Genomic DNA, 24,313 nt, shown 5'->3' on the forward strand with positions numbered 1-24,313 from the left:
ACACTAGGCGCGGTTCAGCCAGAAGCCACCCGGCGGCGACTCCGCTCAATCTCGCGGCCAATAGAAACGTTGGCCAACCTGCAATGACGAATTTCCGAATAGAAAATGAATTGAATAGCAACAATTATCCGACTAATACGTGAAAGTTTAAATGTTCGCAGAAGTGCTAGTTATATGCTGTTGGCAAACTTCCCCTTAATAATTGGTTTATGTACAGTCACACAACTGTTATTGCCGAGATTGTCCGTTGGGTGGAATGGTTAAGTTAGTAGCAGAATTGATTGATCTGTCAATTAATTAATTGATCAGTTGACTGATACGTTGTTCAGTTGATTGAGCGATTGATTCATTAATTTTTTGGCTCATTCATTCATTCATTCATTGGTTGGTTGGTTGGTTGGTTGGTCGAATAATCGGTTCATTCATTGAGGCTAACTTTTAAGGTAAGGTTTATGAGATGCTGTAGTGCAGGGCTCCGGAATAATTTTGTCCACCTTATTTTCTTCAACGAGCAACTGGAACTGCGTACACGAGTGTTTTGCATTTCGCGGCCAGCAAAATGCGGCCGCCACAGCCGGGAATCGAACCAGTGACCTGTTCACCTCAGCCAGGGGCGTAGCCAGAAATTTTTTAAGGGGGGGGGGGGAGGGGGTGTTCATCCATTACTTTATGTATGTTCGTGCGTGCGTTTGTATGTGTGCATGTACATCTACACATGCAAAATTGAAAAATTTGGGGCTAAGGGGATTGAACCCCCCCCCCCCCCCCCCCCCCCCCCCGGCTACGCCCCTGACCTAAGCACCTGAACGCCGTAGCCCGTAAAGTCCCCGTGCTGGAAACGAATGGAATAAAACGAAACTAATAGTTTTAAAATATGATCCTAGAGTGAATGGATTATTCCTTCACAGGTGAGGCGGAATGACATTAAGCGTGACAGAGTTGGCAGTTTCAATGGTGTAGCCTGTGAATATCATTTTACTACCAACAATTAACCTGAGCTCAGACCTGAGCTCAGACCTGTGATGCGTGCGGTTTGGCCTTGCTGCAGTACTGTCACTTTCGCTTCTTCCGGCCCAAAATGAGAAACGACGAGCATCTGTAAATATTGAGTTGCTCTCTCCAAAGTGACTCTCCCAAATCAGCACGATGTTTGAGGATGTAGCTGTTGTCAAAGCGGACTAATGCCTAAAGAATCAGGGCAGCTTCGCGCTATTTGGGACAAGCCTGATGGAAGTGCGGAGCTGGGGCGGCCTTACTTGCTTCTTTTTCATTTTTCTCTTTCTTCCTCTGTTTCATTCTATTTCTTTCATCTCTCTGTTTTTCTATGTATATATTGTCTCTGTTGATTGCTATTTCTTTCTTTCTCTCTGTCTCTCTTTTTTTAGGGGTGTGCGAATATTCGAAAGTTTCGAATATCCGTCGAATATTACATTCGAAATATTCGTATTCGATTCGAAAATCGCGTATTCGAAAAATTTCGAATATTCGATAACTTCGAATATTCGAAAAATTTGAATATGCGATTCGATTATCATGCATAAAATAACTAGTCTTCCACATTTTTGCTGCGTTCGTATAGCTAAAAACGTTGCCGAGAGGAGCGATACACATCGTAAGTACACGGAGGCACGATATGTGCGTGCGACGAGCACCCCAATACGTATGATTTATTGCTGGTGCATCTCCGACGTGCAGCGCTGTTGGCGATCATGTAACCGCACATTTTCAATATTATGCGGCCGTAACGTGCCGCACTACCACTCATTCACTATGCGGGACCACTTCTGAAGAAAGACAGTGACCCACGTGACTGGTGGCGGACTGTTCAGATACCCCAGTCTGGCAAAGCTTTGCCCCATGTACCTCCCTATACCAGCCACTTCTGTTCCAAGCGAGCGTGCCTTTTCAGTGGCAGGGGGGGGGGGGGAGGAGTGTGTCTGTCAGAAGGGAGCGGCTGCTGCGGGATCATGTGGAGCAACTCATATTTCTTCATGATAACATCTAGTCATTACTTTCATTGTGCCGTGATATTTGTGTTGTGATGTGCATTGTGCTCGCCTGGACATTGTGTTCTGGAGATAGCAGTGTATGTAATGTTGCCAGTCATGCTGTTAATGTTTTTTTTTTCCAAATAGCTACATGTTAAATGAAATATTGTTACTGTGGAGGCATTTTTCCTTTGATATTCGATATTCGATTCGATATTCGAAGGGGGACATTCGTATTCGATTCGTATTCGAAAAATTTGATATTCGCACACCCCTACTCTTTATGTATTCATTTCACTTTCTCGCTCTTTCTTTCTCTTTCTTGTCTTTCTCTCTTTATCTACTTCTCGCTTCCTCTTTCGAGATAGAAAGAGGAAGACAGAGATATGTCTCTCCTTTTCTTTGATTCTTTCTCTTTTTCTTCGTCTTTCTCTCGTTCTTTCTGTCTTTGTATCCTTTCTCTCTATTTCTCTCTTTCTCTTTCTTTCTATGCAATGCTTTACTCTCTCCCCTCCTCCATTTCCTCCTCACCCGTACACCTCCCATCCTGACCACCACTTTCCTTTCGCACCCTCTTGCTATACTCTACTAGGCAAGGCTATGCTATGCTTTGCTCGAGTGCCTGGATAGCCGAGTGGTTGCGACGCTCGCCTTCGGATCGCGAGTACGTGGGTTGGAATCCCGCCTTGACAAAAATTCTTTTCGCCTAGAATTTCTCTCTCTCTGTTTCTTACTATCTCTTTCTTTTTTTTCCTGTCTCTTTTTCACTTTTCTCTCTCTCTCTCTCTCTATTCGTTCTCTCGGCCATCAGAGTTATTGCATCTCACGCCGGACAATTTGGCACACGTGTTCTGGGAACGAAGTAGAAGATGAAGAGGGGGACGAAGAGAACGCGCGACGGTTCGTTATGATGATAGATTTCTGTTCGCTCTGCACGAACCGACGGTCGGCTTAAATAGATCCGCCGTTAAAACATCAAAATTATCTGCGATTGTCTCAATATTTTAAGGTTGTGGCCAAATTACCATCGTTTATTTTTCTGAAGGCACGCGAAGAAAGCTGTCATCTCGCATTTTACAATTTTCGTATTTGCCGCAATGAAAGTTACTTTGGCGCCTTTTACTGATTAAAAACGAAAACGTTTTGACCCACGAGACGAGCTATAGGCTGAGCAAGTTGTACGCATACGCATCGTTTAGACACTTCTTGCGTAACCACACGCCGTGTGGAAAATGCCTTGACGTCACGAGTCTTTGCAACGTGATGATATTATTTATGTGGCAGCTTCGCGCTGTGTAATAACTGGCTTTCATCTAATTGGCGCTTAGAACGAGTTTACTATGTCGAGACGCTCGTTTCAGTGTGAGAGAGGGCTCTTCCAGGAAATTCTATCTGCAGTGTGTAAATATGGGAGAGCACACGATGCTCCTGATGGGTAATTGAGACCAAGGACAGAAATGGCCTTGGAGGATGAGAAAAGGAAAAATGCATTGTATAGCTGTCACTCCTGCTGTCGCTTTATATACATACATAACGTGTCTCCTTACCTGTCAATACATATTTGCTAATTATGTGAGGTAAAACGTATTTCGCGCGCAAATTCTAGAGCAAGAAACTTCACCGCACCACATGTCTGGCTAATATCAGCCCCATTTATTGGCGTGTCCCTTTCAGCATTTTTGTGCAGTGTAATGTAAGAATTATTCCACTACTTGCATGTCATCATAGGCGTGCGCATGAGGGGGGGGGCAAAATCTGCCCCGTACATTGACCCTTCTAGTCACCTAAGAGGGGGGGGCGGCGCAAAATCTGCCCCATACATGGACTTAATAGGGTGGGGGTCGCTGCGATGAACCTTCGGCCACCTCTAATGGGGAACCCTGCGCACACCTATGCATGCCATCGCTACAACCTTCATTCTATTTAGGCGAGGAAAACTAATAAAGCTTGTAAAAGGAGTATGTGGCTCTACCTGTCCGAGTAAAGGTGGCGTCACTGTGGTTGCTAAGGCAAAATGAGCTAATAAAAAGACGGGGAAACAAAAGCGACCTCGTTTGGTACTTTTTTTTGGCACATCTTCGTTCCTAACCACTGCAAAATGATGGCAAATACCGTGCTTCGTAAATGTGTAGCAGAACGCAACGTATGCGCGGAATGCGATTGTTAAAAGTGAACGCGCGTCACAGTAATTGCAGCGAAGCCTCGCGCTCCGCAAAGAGAACACCGGATTACTTCGGGGAGGAATCAAGCAGGCTTACTCCACCAGACAGTTGCCACCAGGCTCATTTAATGACGAGAACTTCACGTGCCGGGCGGTGCTTGATTCGTGAAATTTTGGCAGATAGAGAAATTAACTAGATGTAGTAAGAAAATTAGCGCACCTTGCAGTAAGTCGCGCAGGGGTGGGACACAACAGAGCTGCTCGGTACGTTTCAGCTTCTTTTGTTAACCAACTGTACAGAATGCTGGGGCGGTGAATGAGCACATGCCGGTTACTGATTATGATAATTTTCTATCTACGACACATGGCCAACCTCGACCATCACAGCTCTGCTGTAAAAATATGATTACATAGTTACATTGATTTTTTAGGCGACCACCATTGCAAAAAAAAAAAAAAATTCCGCCAGATCACACGCATTGTGGCAATCGATTTCATGCGAATCAGTCAGCGAGGATTGCTGCCTACGCCGCATTTTTTTTTTTTGCTTTGCTTTGAGCCAAGCTTTGGGAAGTGTATTGCAATCACTGAGGTTATAGTCAAAGTCTACAGTAAAAGTGAGGGTGAAGGCTGTACGAGAGTTTCTGTCAGGCAGAGAGAGAGATAACACTCTTTAATGAAATACCCAGAGATGTTAGGCTGGTTTAACACCTGGCTTGACAGATACGTGTATTGCAGTCTTTTCAGCGTCACGTGGTTTATTAAGTCGTAATAAGTGATAACGCTGATCGTGTAAGCTCTACAATTCGCCAACATTGCAACAATAATACGAATTTTGCTGTAATCATTGCATTAAATCACTTGACAATCAGTGAAGCAATGAACACGTCTACAAACCTTGAGACTTCACCCTTCGTTGAGTATTTCTCCTTTGATCTGAATCTTCAGACAGTGGCTCTTCGAAAGTAAATACGATTGGAGCAGTTCGCCGTGTTTCTTTCTCTTGTCTTTTATTGATTTCTCTTCGCTTCTGTACAAGTGTTGGTTGTCACGCAAGCGAGTGAATTGTTCAACACACGTATACTTACACCACAAATAATAAACGCAGCTAAACTCGAACGAGTTACGTTAACGACAAAGGACTGAATGTAAATTACATGCCCCCGCACCCACTGTTACTTTATTCCGACTCGGGAACCACCCGATTGCGCAATATCGTCTTTCAAAAAGCAATTGAATGGGGTGCGTGTGGACTGAAACAAACGAGCGATTTCCTTCTTGACTATTCCTTCTTGTCTGCTTTACTCTGCGCACTGGCGACTGCACTGTTCGCCGACGCCGAGTCAGCAGCTGATTTGTTGCTGTAATGCGTGTACGAGCGCAGGTAAAAGTTTATGAACAGGCAGAGTATGAGGAAAGTCTGGGCGTTCGCTATGTGCACGACGTGCCTGGGGAATCCGCAGTCGACGAAGAGAGGGATGGACATGTGCACGATGATAATGAGGAACTGCACGATCTGCAGCGTCGTGAGGTACTTCTTCCACCACAGGTACTTCTGCATGCGGGCTCCGAAGCTGGCGAGGAAGTAGTAGATGTACATGATGATGTGCACGAAGATGTTGAGCGCAAGGCCGAGCGCCGGCTGCCCCTCGGGAGCGAAGCGGGTGTAGAACCAGATGTTGATGACCACGATGGTGTGGTGGATGACGTGGAGTTGGGTCACCTGATTGAACTTCTTGCGCAGCACGAAGAAGACGGTGTCCAGGAGATCGGCGTATCGCCACGCGACCAGGATCCACCCGTACTTGTAGTACTTGAGGTGATGCTCGGGCGACTTGCCGGTCAGGCCCTGGCACAGCAGGTTGTACGTCCCTCCGGGCAGATACGTGGGGATGAGAATCACGAAGATGGCGATGATGTTCACGATGACCAGGGTGATGTTGTACACGCGGATGATGTTTGTGATTTGAAACGGTTCCCTGTTCTTCATCCATCGCGGACCGGCGACCTTGACGAAGTACAGATATGCGACGAGCATCAGGGTGACGAAAAATGGGTTCAGCACAACCGGGTAGTCTCGGGTTCTGGGATCCGAGATGGCGTGCAGTTTGTCTAGCCACACTTTGGGTTGCAGGCCGAGAGCCATACTGGTTCGCCCGAACCTGGAAGCGTAGAGAGAGGAATATATTGTTAAGTAACCGTGAATCAACTGCTCATCTTTGATGTTTCAATCACAGGTCTCAACAGGCTTAAAGGACACAAAGGCAAATAACAATTTATGTCAAAGTGAAAGCCCAATTTATGACAACGTCTAAAAGGGCAATATTATCAACAGCAGTGCCCTACTTACCGAGAAATTAAGCTAAATGTATCACATGATGAGCGCCACGAGTGGGACATTTTCGAAGTGATCCCGATGACGTATGGAAGTCGGCCTACAATAAATCACTAGTAATCAAACTAGCAGCAGTAAAAAAAGAACATTCCGAGCATCAAAAGACGTAATAAAATGCTGTTTGTTCGTTTCCGCTTGATTCATGGAAAACAAAACCTCCGTGGCGTTGCCATGGGGAACGGCGCGCGTGGTTCAAAGGTTCCGTTTTCGCCGAACTGCGCCTCGCCCGTCTCAGTGGCAGTTTCGGGATCGCGTACTGCCATGCGTGTTTTGCGCGCTCGTGAAAGTCGCTCTGACAGAAAGTTCGACAAAATGCCCCATGCATATGATATTGCCGGATGCCCGAATGGTGCACAACGCCAGTTCTGCAGCAAGGAAACCGGTGTGTCTTTTCACTGGGCGCCGCGGAATGAACCCTTACGCTCGAAGTGGCTTAGTGTCATGCCATTGCGCCAGTGCGCTAAACAGTCAAAACCTCTGCGTGTGTGCTCGCTGCCCTTTCGTACTGAGGATTACGAGACCAACCGCAACTTGGTGAAGGCTTTGAATGTGCCCATCCGAGCAAGTCTTTGCCGCAGCGCCGTTGTTGCTACTGTGGGTCCCGCTACTTCCGCTCGGCTGCTACTAGTGTCGGCGGCCGCGCAGTAAAAGCGGGCAAGGTTGGGCACGGCAGCAGTCACGTATGAAAGTCGTATTTTCAGGCGGGAGATTTGAAGCGCGCTAACGCGATGCGGACCACTAAAAACGTGATTTTATTTCAAAATAAGCACTTCCTTGGCACAAAAGCAGCACTACGAGGTTTCTGGACCGCTATTTCAACAATCAATGTCGACATAATATTTGCCTTTATTGTCCCTTTAAGTCATTTCTCGCGGCATTAATTTACAACATAGCGTATGCTGCTCTACGCTGAAACTGGTTATTGTGGCACTTCTATGCGCTCACTCCTAGGAAAAAAAAAAGCGTAGAAGACTGCAATTTTAGAGCTTGAAATTTATTTCAAAGTGCATGCGATTTATTTCTAGATTTAGGACTATAACCTAATTTACTCAGACCTAGAGAAAAATCATTAGAAACTAGCTGCTGTCGTTTTTTGCGAATTAACGTGATGAGGTCACCCAGAAACTACGTCGGTAGCAGTGATGTTGATTTCGTCATTCCAACCAGTATAGATTACCTGGCGGTCAGATTATGAGAAAGACTCATCATCATAAAAAAAATATATTAATTTGTGTCCGTGTTTCAGTTTGCGCCGAAAAGTTTCCGTGAAATATGAAATAAATTATATATCAAATCACCATTTACACAACTAAGAATCGAGAATACCAAACATGCTTGAATTGTGCTGCAAACTACCCGGCATAAAGCGGTGCACAAAACGCTTACTCTGTATGACTGCTCGTTATGTTTATGTAGCTGTGTCTGAGTTAACTACATGGCAATATTCTTATGCTGAAAGTGCTCACAGCCTCCAGTGTCACCTTATATTTTACCTAGAAAACCACACAAAAAAGCATCAAAAACCATTAGAAATTATGTGGCCTACTGAAGCTATATTCCGTGCATTTTAGAAACAGCTCTGGAAACAACTCTGGAGGAAACATAAAACATATATTACCGTTCGTTGTACAGAACTGTTGCGTGCAGCAATGCTTCATAACATCAAGATAATCGAAATTTCAACGCTTTGCTTGGGCTGACAAGCAGCGTATATTTAGGACAACGTTGTAGTTCAAGAAAGTGACAGAAACCACGAAAGGCAAGCAACACGCGAAGCTCCCCGCGAAGTTTCGCATTGCTAATCTTGAGGAAAATGACTTTGCCACGCGGCTGCATGCTACGTCTCGGTATGAAGCGCAGCGACATGGCAGACTACGATTTGTTTTTTCGCCTTAAAAATAAATACGATGAAAATTATGCCTTGCACATCTCGTAGTCGGATAAAATCTAGTGCAAAATTCTGGCTGCAGTTAAGACGGACTACTCGGCTCCAGCAAACATTTTGGCAGCCTGAGCGCGTAATCGACTGAAGGATTAAAGTTGTGGGAATCGCAGGAAAATGACATATTTTCACAGTTCACCCATCGGCAGTGAAAAAAGTTCTGAAATATAGTTTTATCGCGCTATATAGAGTTCTATAATATAACCTGAACCTAATTCTGTCGCATAAGCGTTCTTTTATGTCCCGCAGACAACACCCACTACTATATGGTGCAGCATCGCTGCACTCGACTTCCTAGCCACGACTGTGACACCGCTCTCTCTGATTACGCTCTCACCATTAACTACTACAGCTACCACAGGGGTTCGTTTAATCATTGATGATGGACGTTAGTCGTCGAAATGGAGATGTACCACCAAGCGTCAACATGGGTGCATCCACGTTAAACGATGCTACAGCTGCCAATCCTGCCTGCGGTGGCTGAAGTGCGATGAGTGCAAAAAAAAAAAAAAAAAAGAAACGCTCGTGTATTTGGGTCTAGGTGGACATTAGGGAAGCGATATTGTTCAAGGTATTGCGGCAAGTGCCTAGCTGCGCCATAGGTGCTTTATAACGAGGCCGCAATTTGGTCAAGTGATATATCAAAATTTATGCAACAGTGTCTCATTTTGTCTCATATAAACAGCTTCTCGATTGTGTTTCTCTCCTACGTTGCCGTCTTTTAACGAAGCGAAGTTTTGAATCGCGCGATATCGCATGCAACCCATTAAAGTACGCCTCAGGTAAACGCGTCACGTCATGCCCAATACCTCACTTTCTTACACCTTCCCTAATCGTAAAGTGATCAAGTAAAGCACTCCTAATGCTCCGTATCCTGACTAAGAACCCATACCAGGCGTGAAACAAACGCAGCTACTCCAACTTCCATGAATCCATTACGCACAATGCGCAGAAATCGCAATCACACGCATCGGCGAATCCTCCGCGCCAGGCCAAAAAAGCTCACTCACCTGCTATCGTGAACAGGTAGCACCAAATGAGACTCGTCTCACTGGACTAGACACGTTCCTGTCGCTACGTTTTCTTGAAAAAAGAAAGCAGTTGGAAACGTATTGTCCAGCTTCTGAAATGTTGCAACGGACCTGCGCGTTATCGCAAGACCGCGGGGCTACGCGTCCCGTTCTGCTTGTGTACCTCGGTTGTTTTTTGTCGCTGGAAAGAATGAAAATAATAATAGAAAAAGATTGCCGCGAGGAATACGCGGCAACGTCACCGCCTCTTGCTTCTCCTTTCGCCGCTCTTTCTTTGCGACGCCGAGAGAATGAAGGCTCACGGTATATTGTATGAAAACGAGCTGCTTTGTCCACCTTACTTTTCGTGTCGGCCGAAACGTCACAGCAGGGAAGGGTCTACGTGGAGTGAATCATGCCAGCAGGCATGGTGTGTAGAGGTTTCGACGAAAAACTGACCTCCGCAAAGAACAATGAGCGACTGGCTGCAAGGGCACAAGGCTAAGTTGGCCGCGCCAGCTTTTTCACGCGGCTTTCTTTCCTTCTCTTATAAACGGATAGTTAAGTGTGAAGTGGTGCATGGTCCGAAGCGAGCGGCTTAATTCCTGGCCTACGTGAAGTCAGTCCTACGCTGTGCACTACAGCTATGCTAACTAGTGTGGTTTTGTTCAGTGCACGCTAATTACCTGAAGCGGTTAAGAAAAGACTCATGTGGAAATACCAGGGGAAAGCACGAACGTAACGCCAATTAATCCTGTTGTCATGGTGGCCCTTGGAGCGGCACCCTGTAAAACCACTTGACATTCGGTCTAATGATCATTTTTAACTGTTCATACGGACCATCACTTCCCCACTTATGGCGTTGTCCGCATTCTTTTTACTTACATCCTACTTCTAGCGCTGCAATTCACTCTGTCATATCATCATTAAAAACTACTGGGGCGGGTTTAGCTTCAATTCATCCTTCAAGAGTTAAGCTAGTAAATGATAACATTTCACCTGTTCTTGCTAACATCATCATCAAAATGTTTAAAAACGGCACATTTCCAACTTCACTAAAAAAATGGTAAGATAACTCCCGTTTTCAAGAAAGGTAATCGCGAATGTATCGTCCGATATGCCTTCTTCCATTTTTGAGTAAAGTAATCGAAAGGATTTTGTACAAACGCCTAATGTCATACTTAAAAAAGTTCGACTTACTCTGTGCTCATCAATTTGGTTTCCGGCCATGCTTCTCAACTGAACTGGCGCTCATTACTTTTACGGACAAAATCAAACTATATATTGATGACGGTTCACATTTGGTGCTGTCTTTGTTTATCTTACTAAGGCTTTCGACACTATTAATCGCGCCATTCTATTTCATAAACTCACATCTTACGGTATTACAGGCCCAGCCTTGAGCCTTATAAAGAGTTACCTAACTAACAGATCGCAAGTTGTCCAAGTCGACGGTAGCATTTCCAGTCCCAAAATTACTAACCAAGGCGTGCCTCAAGGATCTATTCTGGGCCCTCTGCTTTTTGTACTATTTATTAACGATTTGCCCCTAACACTTCGCCATACTGACTGCTTGTTATATGCGGACGATACAACCATATATTCATCTCATAAAAGCATCCCCGTACTCCTAGAAAAGCTAAACGTCGACTTAGAAAATGTCAATGACTGGTGCAGTAGTAATTGCCTGCGCATTAACCCAACTAAAACTACATTCGTAATATTTCATTCTCCCTTATTAAAAGTGGCACCCGCGGGGCTCACGATAGGGGACAATAAAATACCGGTTACTAACAGCGCCAGGTTTCTGGGTGTCACATTAGATAAGCACCTAAAATATAATCTTCACTTTCATTCGCTAATGCGGAAAGTTTCTTTTGGCATACATGTAATCATTAAATCACGTAATTATTTCCAGAGACATGTTATTCGTGCGCTATATCACTCCTACATTCATAGTCATCTGTCTTACTGCGTATCATCTTGGGCTAACACTTATTACTGTCACCTGGATTCGCTTCAACGCCTTCCAAAACCAAGCTGTACGACTAATGACCTTCAATAATTTTTTTACACCATCTAAACCACTATACCAAAATCTAAATATTCCGCCACTAACAGACCTACTTAAACATACTAACATTACCAGATTCTCTTCAAACGGTAATCTACTTCTTCCCCACGTTCGCACAAATTACGGGAAACTAACGGCCCTCTTTTCAAGCATATCATTTTGGAATTCAATACCATACAAAATTAAATCATCGCCATCGATACACATATTTAAAAACCTTCACAAGAAATACTGTCTCGATCAATTATGTGAGGAATTACACTAACTTACTGATCTGCCATTCTTTTTTTATTTTAATATGATTTGCTCATTTATTTTTTTATTATTGTGCATGCTTGATTTGCTATTATTACCTCTGAATACTTGTTATTGTTTCAAAATGAATTCACCTTGCTTTTGTTTCGTAGCGGCAATTTGTTTATCGTTTGGTATTCATTGTTTTGTGTATTACTTTAGTTCTCGATTTTATTGTATTCACTTTGTTTCGATCATTTCTCGATGCCTGCATCAAAAAGATTTTCACTAGCATTTTTTTCTTCAGCTTATACTAACTATTGTATAATCATAGATTTATATACCATGCCAGTTTTTTTTTTGCTTTCATTTTTTCATTCATTTGCTTTCATTTGTCAATCTTGCGTTCTCCCTAGCTTTTCAGTAAATTTTTTATCAAAGCATTCTTTTTTCCCATGCTGTATCTGACACTTAGCATACATGTGTTTCAGTAATAGGAGGTCCCCCCGTCACTTCTCGCAACTATGGGACCTCCGAATGTAATACATGTCACTAACGATGTTACATTGTATGCAAAGAAACTGAATAAATAGAATTAATCCTATTGTCATGGTGGCCCTTAAAGCGGCACCCCGTAAAACCACTTGACATTCGGACTAATGATCATTTTTAACTGTTCATACTTATAAAACAGTTACGTGCCATCTAAAAGTAACGCAACATTAGGCCTAAACCTGGTCTGCCGTCTGTATATTTCCTTCTGGAGGAAAATCTCGAAAGCTTGCGAGATGTTTTGAAGGACTTGGAAGTAGCCCAAAAATATTGTTTCCTCTGCCTATCTTGAAAACGTGGATTAACTTTTCTTTTATTAGCAGTTCATTAAAAAGAAGAAAAAAAAAGGTTGATCCCTCTGTCACAGGAACCGGTATTGGCCGCGAGATAGAGTGGAATCGTCGCCTGCCGGCTGCTGGCTGAACCTCGCCTAGTGTGGATTGCTCCATGCGTCGTCTGCAAGCCACGTTGTGTTTGCATGTGCGCATACGTCGGGCAGGTGCTCAAAAGGTGGTTTGTTCCCTTGCGTTAGTGCAACTTTAAAACCGCACGTACGTATGCCTAACACGATGTAAAGAAGCATTTGACCGCGATCGGCTGTATATGTACTTTCTTTATTGTGAGGTATGGAAAAAGAAATGTAATAATATCAGTGAGTGCACTTGTCGAGAGTGCTGTGTGTGGTCGTCGTACCCTCCGTTCACGAGAGTCATAGTGTAGGTGCCGCTCTGTGGTTCAAGTGCATTGCAAAGCGCATTAGGCGTTGGCCTAAAGATGAGACGTATTAAATCTCATGTGAATATAGCCTTTTAGCAGCTCGGTGGTAAAAAAAAGAAGGCTCTCGTGCACTTGCGCGTTGTGGTTAGGTGTATAACTTCGGGGCTGTCGTTATAGGTTACGCGACGAGTTGTGTACGGTCCTAGTCCCACTAACAGAACTATTTCTGTCAAGTCACGCCTGCCAATTTGGTACTTAAATTGTCCCCTTAAAAGAACAGAAAATGGAATGACCCGGAAATCGCAAAACTGAGTTGCCTTGCGCAATTTTACCTTTTGGTGAAATTTATACAAAAACACCCGTGTACTTAAATTAAGGTACGCGTTAAAGAGCCCTGATGGTCAAAATTAATCCAAACGGCGTGCTTTACATTTATGTCGTAGTAATTGCACGCGAAGCCACATCTTTTTTTTCTTTACATTATCTTGAGCGTTTGTGTTGCGTTTTATAGATTGACGGAAGGCAGCGGACATTATTCACATGAAAAACGTACTTTGGTCCCAGTGAAATAACCGGGCCTTTTTATCCATTACTCTCGTGCAAGTAATCAATCGAAGAAAGTACCGTGTTGTACGGTTACCTTTGTGTACCGTTACTGAAATAAAAACAAACGTGTGCGTGTTAAACGTCCCCGTAGCGCTAACGTGCTGTCAGCCACGTAGCTTTCCTCAGTAAACCTATCAGCTGTCCTACATTTCATGAAGAACTGAATAGGAAATGCGTATGAATATTTGAGCACGCAGTGCACGAAGGCCTATATGAACTCATCGTGCAGTAATACGGGCTTTCTTTTTGTTGGGGAGTATCCAGATGAACAAGAAGTAAATAATTCAGTCGCGCTACAGCAGAGCGTATAGTAGGTGGAACACAAGCTAAACACGTGCAGATAACAACAAGAAAATGTCATCCATTGCGAAAACGCCGACTGTTGCCGAAGGCGGGCTACCGACTCGTTGGCAGATTGCGCTACTCTCACAAGTAATACTAACGTTCGGTGCGCTTCGTGCATTAATTCGGAAATGAAGAGCGCACATATTACCAAAAAGCTGGAGTCAACGCGTTTTGTTTGCCGGAAATGGGATCAAATCGCTCACAACGAAGCGCTGTTGTGTGCGTTTCCATACGCGCCGACAACCGCCCATCCACACTAGCGCGGCGACGGTGCTGCCACCTGTAGACCGATCTCGCGGCGAATAACACGAAAGTGAAACGTGTCGTGACAGAAGTAGTTGATTGCTTTAGTGCAATGGTGTATCAGAGCTAGTACAATGTATATTGTTGTTTTGCAGATGTAGCACCGCCTGATGCGGACGCACTCACGTTGACGCTTAGTGGCACATCTCCGTACCGACGAATAACGCCCATGATCATGATTTAACCCTTGCGGTAGCTGAAGTTCTTAACATATACGTGGACATCGCATATGGTGAATCCCGAGCAAATATGGCATCAACAAGCACATAATAAACACTGATAGTCGATATGCACTCCTCGAAAGAGTCGTGAAACGCGAAGAGAAACGCTACGCGCGTCGCGTCTTCCCTCTGGCCTGGCCTTATAATTCTCACGGGCGAGCGGGAAGCGCAACGCGACAGCCAGGCAACCGTCGGACAGCTATTTTTCGATATGGATGGATGCTATGAACGAGGCTTGGGCTAAAGCCACCACCTCGCGGTGAGTTAAACGAAATTACACTTCTATTGGAAAAGCGCCGAATGGGACGGTCGCAGCAGCGGCGCATTTTATTGCTTTTTTTTCGAGCCTGGTGGCACACATGTCACCACCCCGTTATGAAGGGCATGCTCATAGCATCCATCCATCTATCCATGCAAGAGCACCTGTGAGAAAGAAGTGTCAAAGATAAACGGCGCGTTCTTGTAGCCTCCGTTATGGGTTTGGCGGTAGCTCAGTGGGCTAAACGGCCGCCAGCCATCGTCGCGAACCGAGAGGTCATGGTTCGATTCCTGTCAACGGAATTTTTCTTATAGCTTTTTTCTTTGCCGGTCTGGTGGGGTTCATTTTACTGACATAATTCCGTGACGGAAATACGTCATGAAAATCTTGCTGGACCCCGGCATAAAACACTTCCGTGTTAAAAAAATTAAGTCGGCTTCGCACTAGTGGTGCCAAGCCTGAAGGAACTGGGGGGCCTTCTTTGTATCTATTTATTTTTATCTTTCTTTATTAACCTCCTTCTTTCTTCACTTCCTTTCTCTCTATTCTTTCTATGTCTTTTTTGTCTATGTTTATTTCTATTTCTTTCTTTCTGGTTATATACATTTCTCTCTCTTTCTAGCCCTTTCCATCTTTCTTTATATCTGTTTCTTTTCTGAGTATGTATTCCTCTCTCTCTCTTTGATTCTCTCTCTTTCTATTAGATGCGAAGCATCTTATGGCGGAGTTCAAACCGGTGGTATGCGGTGTGACCACCCCTACTGTGCATGCGCGAGCCCTCTCTATACACTTTCTCTCCACTCCCCTCTCCCTCTCTACTTCCTTCTCCCCTGTCTACCCCCCTCTCTCCCTCTCCACTTCACTTCCCTCTCCCTTTCCCCTCTCCCCTTTCCCCCTCTCCACTCCCCTCTCCGCTCCCCCTCTGAAACGCGGGCTCGACATGCCGAAACGCTGCTTCGCATCGCCTTATGGCTCCCTTTGGCGGGATATGGTGTGATTTCTTTCTCTTTCTGTTTTTCTTCCCTTTCTTTCTCTTTATTTCTATTTTTCACATACTGCCCGGCCTCTGCTAACACCCTCTACCATATGGTATGGGGATGTCGCAACAACCCAAGTATCCCGCCCATAGGCGAACTGAACGTGGACGAAAATGCGGAAGACCAGTGGGAGGCGCTGCTGACGTCCGCGAACCCTGAGGACCAGCTCCGGTTGGTGGACAGGGCTCGAGCGTCAGCTGCAAGCCATGGCTACCTGGAATGAGGAAGTCACCCACCTCTGGGCGAAGAGCACGCGCGCCTGGTCCCTCAATAAAGTTTAATTCTCTCTCTCTCTTACTTTCTATGCCATGCTTTACGTTCTCCCCTCCTTCTCACTCACACATCTCCTCCTCACCCTCACTTCCCTTTCCCACCGCCTTGTTATACTGTAGTATATAAGTGTTGAATAAAGGTGTCTTCGTCGGTAGAATGGAAACGAACAAAGGTTTAATGACTCAGATAACAAAACATGTCCATGCTAGGCAAACGTCCGTTTCGGCACACACTGTGCGAGCTCTCCTCTCGTGCCCACATTTCTTTTTCTTTTTTTGTTCCAATGCACATTCAACAATATTCAATAATAAGGCTATGTTATGCTCTACGAGCGTGCCTGGACAGCCGTGTGGTTACGATGCTCGCCTTCGAATCGTGGTTACGCGGCTTTGAATCCCGCCTCGCCAAGGAATCTTTTTCGCCAAGAATTTGCTTCTTTTTTTTTCTCCCGCTCTCTTTCTTTCTATCTCTCTCTATACTGGCACTCTCACCCATCAGGGTTATCAGAACCTTGCGCCGGAGAAATCGGCACAAGTGTACGAGATGTAGATACAAGTGTTCTGTGAACGAAGCAGAAGATGAAGAAGAGGTCGAACAGGAAGAAGACGACAAAAAAGCGCGTGCCGGTTCATGATGATGATAACTATCTGTAGATGCGAAACGGCATAACGAAAAGCTTTATGAGCTCCGCTGTAAAAAAAGAAAAACGCTACACGAGTTACTGAAGAGGCAGCATGTCAAGTAACAACACGTACAACAATTACTTTCCGGGTTCTTTAAAGTGACCGACATCTGGCCAGAACATCCGATTAGTTTCTGGCGGAAATGAAAAGACCGTAAATTACAGTGACAGATTCAAGCATCCATTTCGCAGCCTAGCGGAAAAGCCTTGAAGCTGGATTATGTAGCCGTTAACTTTGCTGTACGTAGTCTGATGCTTTTATGCGCACTATAATTAGCGCTCAATATTAGAGTACGTATATATATTATTATCCGTCCCATATCTATTCTGTACTGCTTACGAAGTAAAAGGAGTTCATGCTGAGAAGAGGCGCTGCCTTCGCGGCACCTAGTAGAACATGTCGAGCCTCAGAGCATGTGCGCGTAGAGCAGACGTGTGCAGCCCACCGTAGCGCACAGAAACGAACCGCTGTCGCGCTCACATGCCACTGTTTGCCGCGTGCTTTGTGTGTACGACTTCCTAGTCGCAGCAGATCGAAAAGTTTAGATGACAAATGTTTCGCGGCTTTTCCCGCGCTACCATTCATTGATTGGACATTCTGACCGGCATGCTTTCAGTAGCGCTAAAGAAAACATGTGCCACAAAAATTGGTTGTCGGCCCCTTTAAAGGTAAAAAAAAATGGCGGCAGAAAAAAAAAATTGTGGGAATCCGTTTCATGCGAAGCAGTCAGCGGGTACTTGCCTATGCCGTATATTTTGGCTTTGAGCCAAGCGTTACGAGGGGAATCAACGTGTCGTGTCTGTGTAAATTGAGTAGAGGTGCGCGTATCGTGGGCTTGCCAGGCATGTCAACTACACTGGAGCTTATGGCCCGAGGTGACGTGACGTCACCACTCACGGTCGAGCACAGCAATCAGCTTTATGGAAACGAAGTACCCCGCCACCAAAAGTTTGCGGAACGTGCAATTTTCGAGAAAGCTTATATTACCGCTTTGTCTGAGAACATAGCCTCCAAATAAATGTTCCAGCCTAAAGTAGTGCCTGCGACCTATGCTGCTAGCCGCTAGGTTAGAAGCGCCGTGAACTAACAGAGGAGAAATTTGCATTTTCAGTGGAGCCCACGTTCCGTAAATTTTGTGGGCGGGTGTACATGGTACGGTGTGATGATGTGCATATCATACGTAGCGTTCGTCAGTGAATTCCTCTGGTTTCGATAAACGCTTGAATACAGCTTGCCGAATCATAAGAGTAGATACGTAACGTTTATTACATTTTTGTGTAAGTGGATCGCCAACACTGCAATCACAAGTGACGTTTCCCTGACATGACGCCTGCATAGGGCTTTTCTTTTTTTTGCAAAGCAATTTCAAGATCTGTCGTGACTATGTTGTAGAATACCTGACCACCACACAGAATGTCTGGGTTCGATCACGGCTCGAAACCTGACTTGTATTCTTAACATCCGTCGGGATTTTTCACTCGCCGACCAGGCTGCCGACATCGGCACCGGCTTTTCTGCGACACGGGCTCCTTAACGTTCTCGCGTTCAAATATCTAATGTCTGTTCTCGCTTTTGCTGGGTTGAAATATACTGTGAATCACCTATGGTGCATACCCGCATACTATAGGCCATGGTAGGCGGCAGGCCCGTAGCCAGGAATTTTTTGCGGGGGTAGGGGGGGGGGGGGCAGTTGCTGAATGCCTTAAATATTTGATAAAGACACCTATTTTCATTTTTTGTTTTTGGTAAAACACCCCCCTCCATGAAAAGATAGATAGATACATAGATAGAAACGCTCAAGTGCCAAAGGTTCGCTAAGAAATGCTTCGCGATTAAAATTCGGCAGATCCCACTCCAGTTAACAGGAGTTAAATTACGTTGAACAATAGACGCTTTGTCAATTCTTCGGCATGCTGTGCCATTTAATGTAACATTACTTTCATTGAGCCAAATAAACCCAATGCACAAACAAAAGCAGCACACTCAGCTAACCAACTAGCCTAATTGCTGACATAAAAGCACCAGTGATTGGAATGACGCTTCGCTTATTACTCTGAATGTGCTGCACTGAAAAGGAGCCACAATGCTTTGTCCATAAAAAAGCTCTTCTTTGCGTCTGAATCCGACAGGCCAGTGGCATTATAGACACAAAGGAACTTTAAAATGTGTATATGCCACAAAAATGTCGGATATTCATGTACCATACACGCGCAATAATATGCTCTATTCCAATGATCGCTAGACTTGAAGGGATCCCAGAAAGTGGTTGACTAATAGCGTAAGAGTTTTGGTGATTGACGATAAATATTTACCGTCGTAGTTGTTGAAGTGACGCTTATAAAACACCCAAAAAATAAATACTCGCAATATTATGACAAAACAAAACCGGCCAATGGCGGCCGGTCAACATGTTGAGCCGGTGCGGACCGGCAACCGGCCCGCCATCTGAAAAACCGGCCTGGCCGGTCTAAATCCGGACAGGTGGCAACTATACGCACACCCGTGCACCACGACCCCTGGTAAAGGGTATGTGCCACGCGTGTCTGGAGAAAAGGGTTTGACAACGTACGTGACAGAACTTTCAAGTTATTCATGTCAGGACCAGATAGTGATATTCGTAAAATCCTCTGACCCTCCCATGCCAATTTTGGTCTACACAGAGTTAAGGAGGCGATCGTGAGAGCACCCACACGTAGGCGGCTAGATAGATAGATAGATAGATAGATAGATAGATAGATAGATAGATAGATAGATAGATAGATAGATAGATAGATAGATAGATAGATAGATAGATAGATAGATAGATAGATAGATAGATAGATAGATAGATAGATAGATAGATAGATAGATAGATAGATAGATAGATAGATAGATAGATAGATAGATAGATAGATAGATAGATAGATAGATAGATAAAAAAGCTCAAAGTGCCTAAGGTTCGCTAAGAAATGCTTCACATTTAATAAGAAATGCTTGGCATTTAATATATCAAGCTGCAGAGCACGTGAAGATGTTTCCGTCCACCGACACAAATTGGTTACATTTTTGAAGGCCGCCGTTACGGGCGCTAAGTTTTTGTGCATCATGTTTCTACGCGTGAGAACCGTGCTGTCGCTGATGGGGCCTAACAATGTGATACGAGTTTGCTCAGATCCATTGTCTCGTGCGCATCGCGATATCTTCCCCAATCACCAGTTATACCGAGCATTTGATTTATGAAAACATTGCTTCGTACCAACTCTTCGCTCTTGCACTTTTTTGCATTGACGTATATTGCGGAAGAATTGCTTATTTCGCACTCGCAGCAGCACACACAATTTTGCGTACGCCACTCCCCCTGCGTATGCCCCGCAGCTTATTAGCTCCTGCGTACGAACAATATGACGTCGCTGTAGTCGCGCCGATATGACGTCCAGGACCCTCCTGCTACGCTTCCGAGGATCGCCGTTTTCTGCGCCCGCCGTCTACCCGCTTTTTCGCGATACGGTGGCGATTACTCCTTTATTCTTGCGATGCAAATCTCCCAAGGCTGAAGGTGGAAGTTTTCTTTACTAGCGAGAGTTAACAAAGTCACGTAAAGTTTGGGTGATATAGCCTAGGATGGGCAAACTCCCGTCCGAAAGAAAAAAAAAAAAAAGAACTGAAAAGGGTGATGCAGGACAGGATTACATTGGTTGTCTTCCCCACCTATACTCCAAATTATCGGTGCTAAAAATATTTATACTAAATGGTTCTAACTTCATTACAACACGGCATAGACTCCAAGGTTAAAACTTGTGTCCCGATGTATTACAAATTAAATTGGGCTGTTTTCAAGTCACTAAATACATTGCGGTTTGTCGTGCAAGTTGTGTCTGCTTCTGTAAATAATCTAGGTGATTTGACAGAATTGCGCTGCCACACACACACACACACACACACACACACACACACACACACACACACACACACACACACACACACACACACACACACACACACACACACACACACACACACACACACACACACACACACACACACACACACACACACACACACACACACACACACACGCACGCACGCACCGGTTTCGGAAATGCTGAGATGTTCGCATACTTGTATCACAAATGTACAGGTTTTTTCTCAACGTCTCAACGTCGTCAGGGATTGTGCACCGTGATTTGCGTGAAGTGCTGATCCGATCAACCGCCGCGTCACAAACGTTAACGTTCATTTCACGTCGGAGCACTGCTGATAGCAATCGCTTGCCAGACAAACGCCAGAAATTCAAAAATAGGCGTTCTGCAGTGTTTCGACAGCGCACTCAAAGATTGGACCCACGTAATAATCGAACGTCCTTCGCTTCAATGTAGCAACGACCGGCCTCGCACGTCATGTCCACATACAAGTTGATGCTGTTCAGGGGTAATGAACTGCAAGGAAAATTATTTTAAGAGTTTGATATCTAAACTGCGTGACGAGCGTGACTGCACCGTTGCAACAATGTTGCATGAAAACACAACCTGACAGCAATAAGAAGTTTCCGCAATTAACCTCAACTTGTTTTGTAGTGAAATGAAGCACCAAAATTATTGCAAGAAAACCTTGAAATTATACAGCATGATGAGTCAGTGAGTACACAAGAAAAACTAAAATTCCGCTGCGGCGGTATTCTATAGGTCGAGCGCTTAGAGATATTTCACGAGACTCGATACTGCATGCCTTTTTGTAACCGCGCCCGGGGCTTGGCAGACCGGCAAAAATGCTGTCCGCATGTCGCGGATGCGTCCAACGAAAACAACACTTGTGAAGATAAAACAATCACATCTCCTAAAGGAATCGCCCGTGAACAACGCCGCCTAATAATGTCAAAACCACGACATGATTGTGTGGCATGCTGCAGATTAATTTTGACCACCTCGCATTCTTCAGACCGGCAAAAATGCTGTCCGCATGTCGCGGATGCGTCCAACGAAAACAACACTTGTGAAGATAAAACAATCACATCTCCTGAAGGAATCGCCCGTGAACAACGCCACCTAATAATGTCAAAACCACGACATTATTGTGTGGCATGCTGCAGATTAATTTTGACCACCTCGCATTCTTAAACGTGCTTTCGTATCTAAGCACAGCGATCTTCTTGCCTTTAACCCACGTCGGAATGCGGCTGCTGTGGTTGGGAATCAAACCCATCCTCGAAGTTAGCAGCGCGACACAACACAATCTGATCCCCCTTTCGAAGTGTGCATGCACGATGAAGCGCAAGCACCGTTGGCGATTGTACAGAAAAAAAATGCTTAGCTTTTTGTCCTTTTATCAGGAACATTATCGGTGCTGCTTTTGTCATTCGTCTGAAACATGAGCCACCGAACGCAAACAGCGGAACGGCGCACGAAGTAAGCGCACGTTATCTATAAGCGCGCCACGGCGGGCGTCGAAGAGTCCGTGCCGTGACGTCATCCGGGCCTATCGCCAGGTGGCGCCACCCCAACTTCTCGGGGCTAATAAGGGTTAGATGAACTGTAGGTGAATGAGCTCATGAGGTTTTAGTGAATCAAGCTTCTCACTAATCACTCTTCATTTATGAATCATTGGAGAGCGTTGCAAGTTCACTGCCTATAGCGCATATTATGCGCAAGCTATATACGCACAGTCGCAACACTTGCCTGCTCCAAGGAAGCACCGAAAATCAGTCACGTACACGAAGATAATATTTGCCTTTTGCAGATCACCATTTTCACCTGCTTATCGCCTTTACAATGTTATCGCTCGGCGCGAGATACGCCTGCGTGCATCTAAACTTTCGGGAATGTTGCAACCAATTATGTTAAAGTATATTGAAATAGCGTGCGTTTTGTGAACCGTGGTGCACGTTTTACGAGCCTAACGCGAGCGCGTTAGTGATTGCGCTGGAATGTATGAAGTCATGTCAGCTAGCAGGGCTATACTTGCTCCACTGACCAGAATTAATAATCGATAACCGTAGTCACCGTAATCGCTATCATTTCATGCTTTTATGTTCAGAGTCGAGTTCACCTTGTTAAATATATGAGATAAGGTCCAAAATTACAGTTCTGGCGCGGTATCACTCTGAATTACCAATACATAACAATATATTCTCAAGGCTTTACGATGTCTTCTGAACAGACGGCTTCACTTAATTTTGTCTGGTTTCGGGCTGTAACCACTCGCGTCTATCGGACTTGAGCTCGTCCTGATCGCTATGAAACTTTTGCAAATGTCAGAAGTGAACGGGTTCACACACTTGATGCGTATCAAACAATCATTTGAGTAAAAAACAGTAATTGAGGTGACAAACCGCGCTCGTATGTAGCGTTTCAGCGTCTGGCAAGCTCAGGCGAGCTGTTATGTTAAGATAAATCACTACCGTGTAATAGAGAACAGCTGCTGCACGAAGGTTGCAGCAGTATTGCCGTTGAGGAACCTAATTTCAGTGCTGAATGAGATCTTTCACGTTCGATTCGGATGCTACCTCTCCTTCTGATGTTCTGCATGAAGTACCACAACTCATCCTCGCCCTTTTGTGCAAACGTGCTCTCACCTGTGACCGGGGGTGGACTTGATGGCCTCCATTTCTTCGTTAGCGTTGTGACAGTATGCTCTGTCCGGCAGCGTCCGTGAGCGCACAAAGGCATCTGATCGTCTCAGTGGCAACGAGCCTTCGACTTTCACCCACTCTCCTAACGGAAGGTCTCGGTACATCGACCTCACCCCCACCTCCCTCAACCGCTGAGAAGAAAGCAACGCGTAGCCACCGCTCCAGTTCCTGGAGTCCGCAACGCCGGTTCGGCCAACTGTAACGCCGGAGCGTATTTTTACCTGCGGAGGCGGACGTTGCCTTAATGTTCTCTTCCCGCCGCCTCGTTTCTTTCTTTATCCGATCGTGTTCTTCCTCCTCGTTACCGTGAGCCACACTCTTCCGCCATGGCTTACGCTTTCATTCCGTAAGCGTTATCGTTGTGCCATATCAGCCGCAAACGCTACCGGACCAAATTACTCACACCCTAACTACAATACAAGGTCGGGCATGAATCACCAAGAGTAGTTAGTGGAAGCCTACGAATGTTTAGGTCAACCGTATGCACATAGATTTACCGGTGCGTTCTGACGTTTAAGTAAGGTATATTGGAATAGTTCTATTCATTTCGCACTTATACATAGTTTACTGTGCACGGCGAACTTCAAAATTTTCCTTTTATATCTGCTCTTCGATTTCCTTTCTGCGTTTTGCCCTACCGTACAGTAGCGGGCCAGAGACAATAGCAGCGCTTTTCTTTCTCAGCCGGAGACAAAGCTCTTTCGGCCGACCTCTCTGATTTTCCTCGCATTAAAATGTTATTTCCTTCTAGATTAAATCGCCCAACGCCGACAGCTGCAACACCGCCACACTGGCTTTCGCCCTTTCCACTTGAAGTGTGTGACAGCACTATCTCTTATTCTCGTGCTTTCTTGTAATATTCATCTTTTGTTAGCATAGCCATCTATATACTGACGTCTCAACTACCGT

General features: G+C 45.0%; 1 protein-coding gene across 2 annotated transcripts; it reads right to left on the reverse strand.

Annotated features, from left to right (window-relative positions):
* Positions 1 to 5,290: 5,290 nt before the first annotated feature.
* LOC119383326 (elongation of very long chain fatty acids protein) lies at positions 5,291 to 23,430 on the reverse strand. 2 transcript variants are annotated; one of them, XM_037651403.2, is made up of 2 exons: positions 23,348 to 23,430; positions 5,291 to 6,311 (listed from the first exon to the last, which is right to left on the reverse strand). In XM_037651403.2, exons 1-2 carry the CDS (start codon positions 23,377 to 23,379, stop codon positions 5,432 to 5,434), a joined length of 912 nt encoding a protein of 303 aa, XP_037507331.2. In that variant the 5' UTR covers positions 23,380 to 23,430; the 3' UTR covers positions 5,291 to 5,431. The 2 variants fall into 2 exon arrangements, with proteins under 2 accessions (XP_037507331.2, XP_037507333.1); XM_037651405.2 differs by lacking the exon at positions 23,348 to 23,430 and adding an exon at positions 9,497 to 9,519 and having other exon boundaries at positions 5,297 to 6,311.
* Positions 23,431 to 24,313: the final 883 nt, after the last annotated feature.

This window comes from Rhipicephalus sanguineus, chromosome 2, assembly GCF_013339695.2.
Source record: "Rhipicephalus sanguineus isolate Rsan-2018 chromosome 2, BIME_Rsan_1.4, whole genome shotgun sequence".
Classification (NCBI taxonomy): domain Eukaryota; kingdom Metazoa; phylum Arthropoda; class Arachnida; order Ixodida; family Ixodidae; genus Rhipicephalus; species Rhipicephalus sanguineus.

Coding starts and splice junctions, on each gene's coding strand:
- LOC119383326 (XM_037651403.2), bottom strand. CDS start 23,379: ATGGAGGCCATCAAGTCCACCCCCGGTCACAG. Junction 6,312..23,347: donor AAGTCCACCCCCGGTCACAG/GTGAGAGCACGT, acceptor CTACGCTTCCAG/GTTCGGGCGAACCAGTATGG.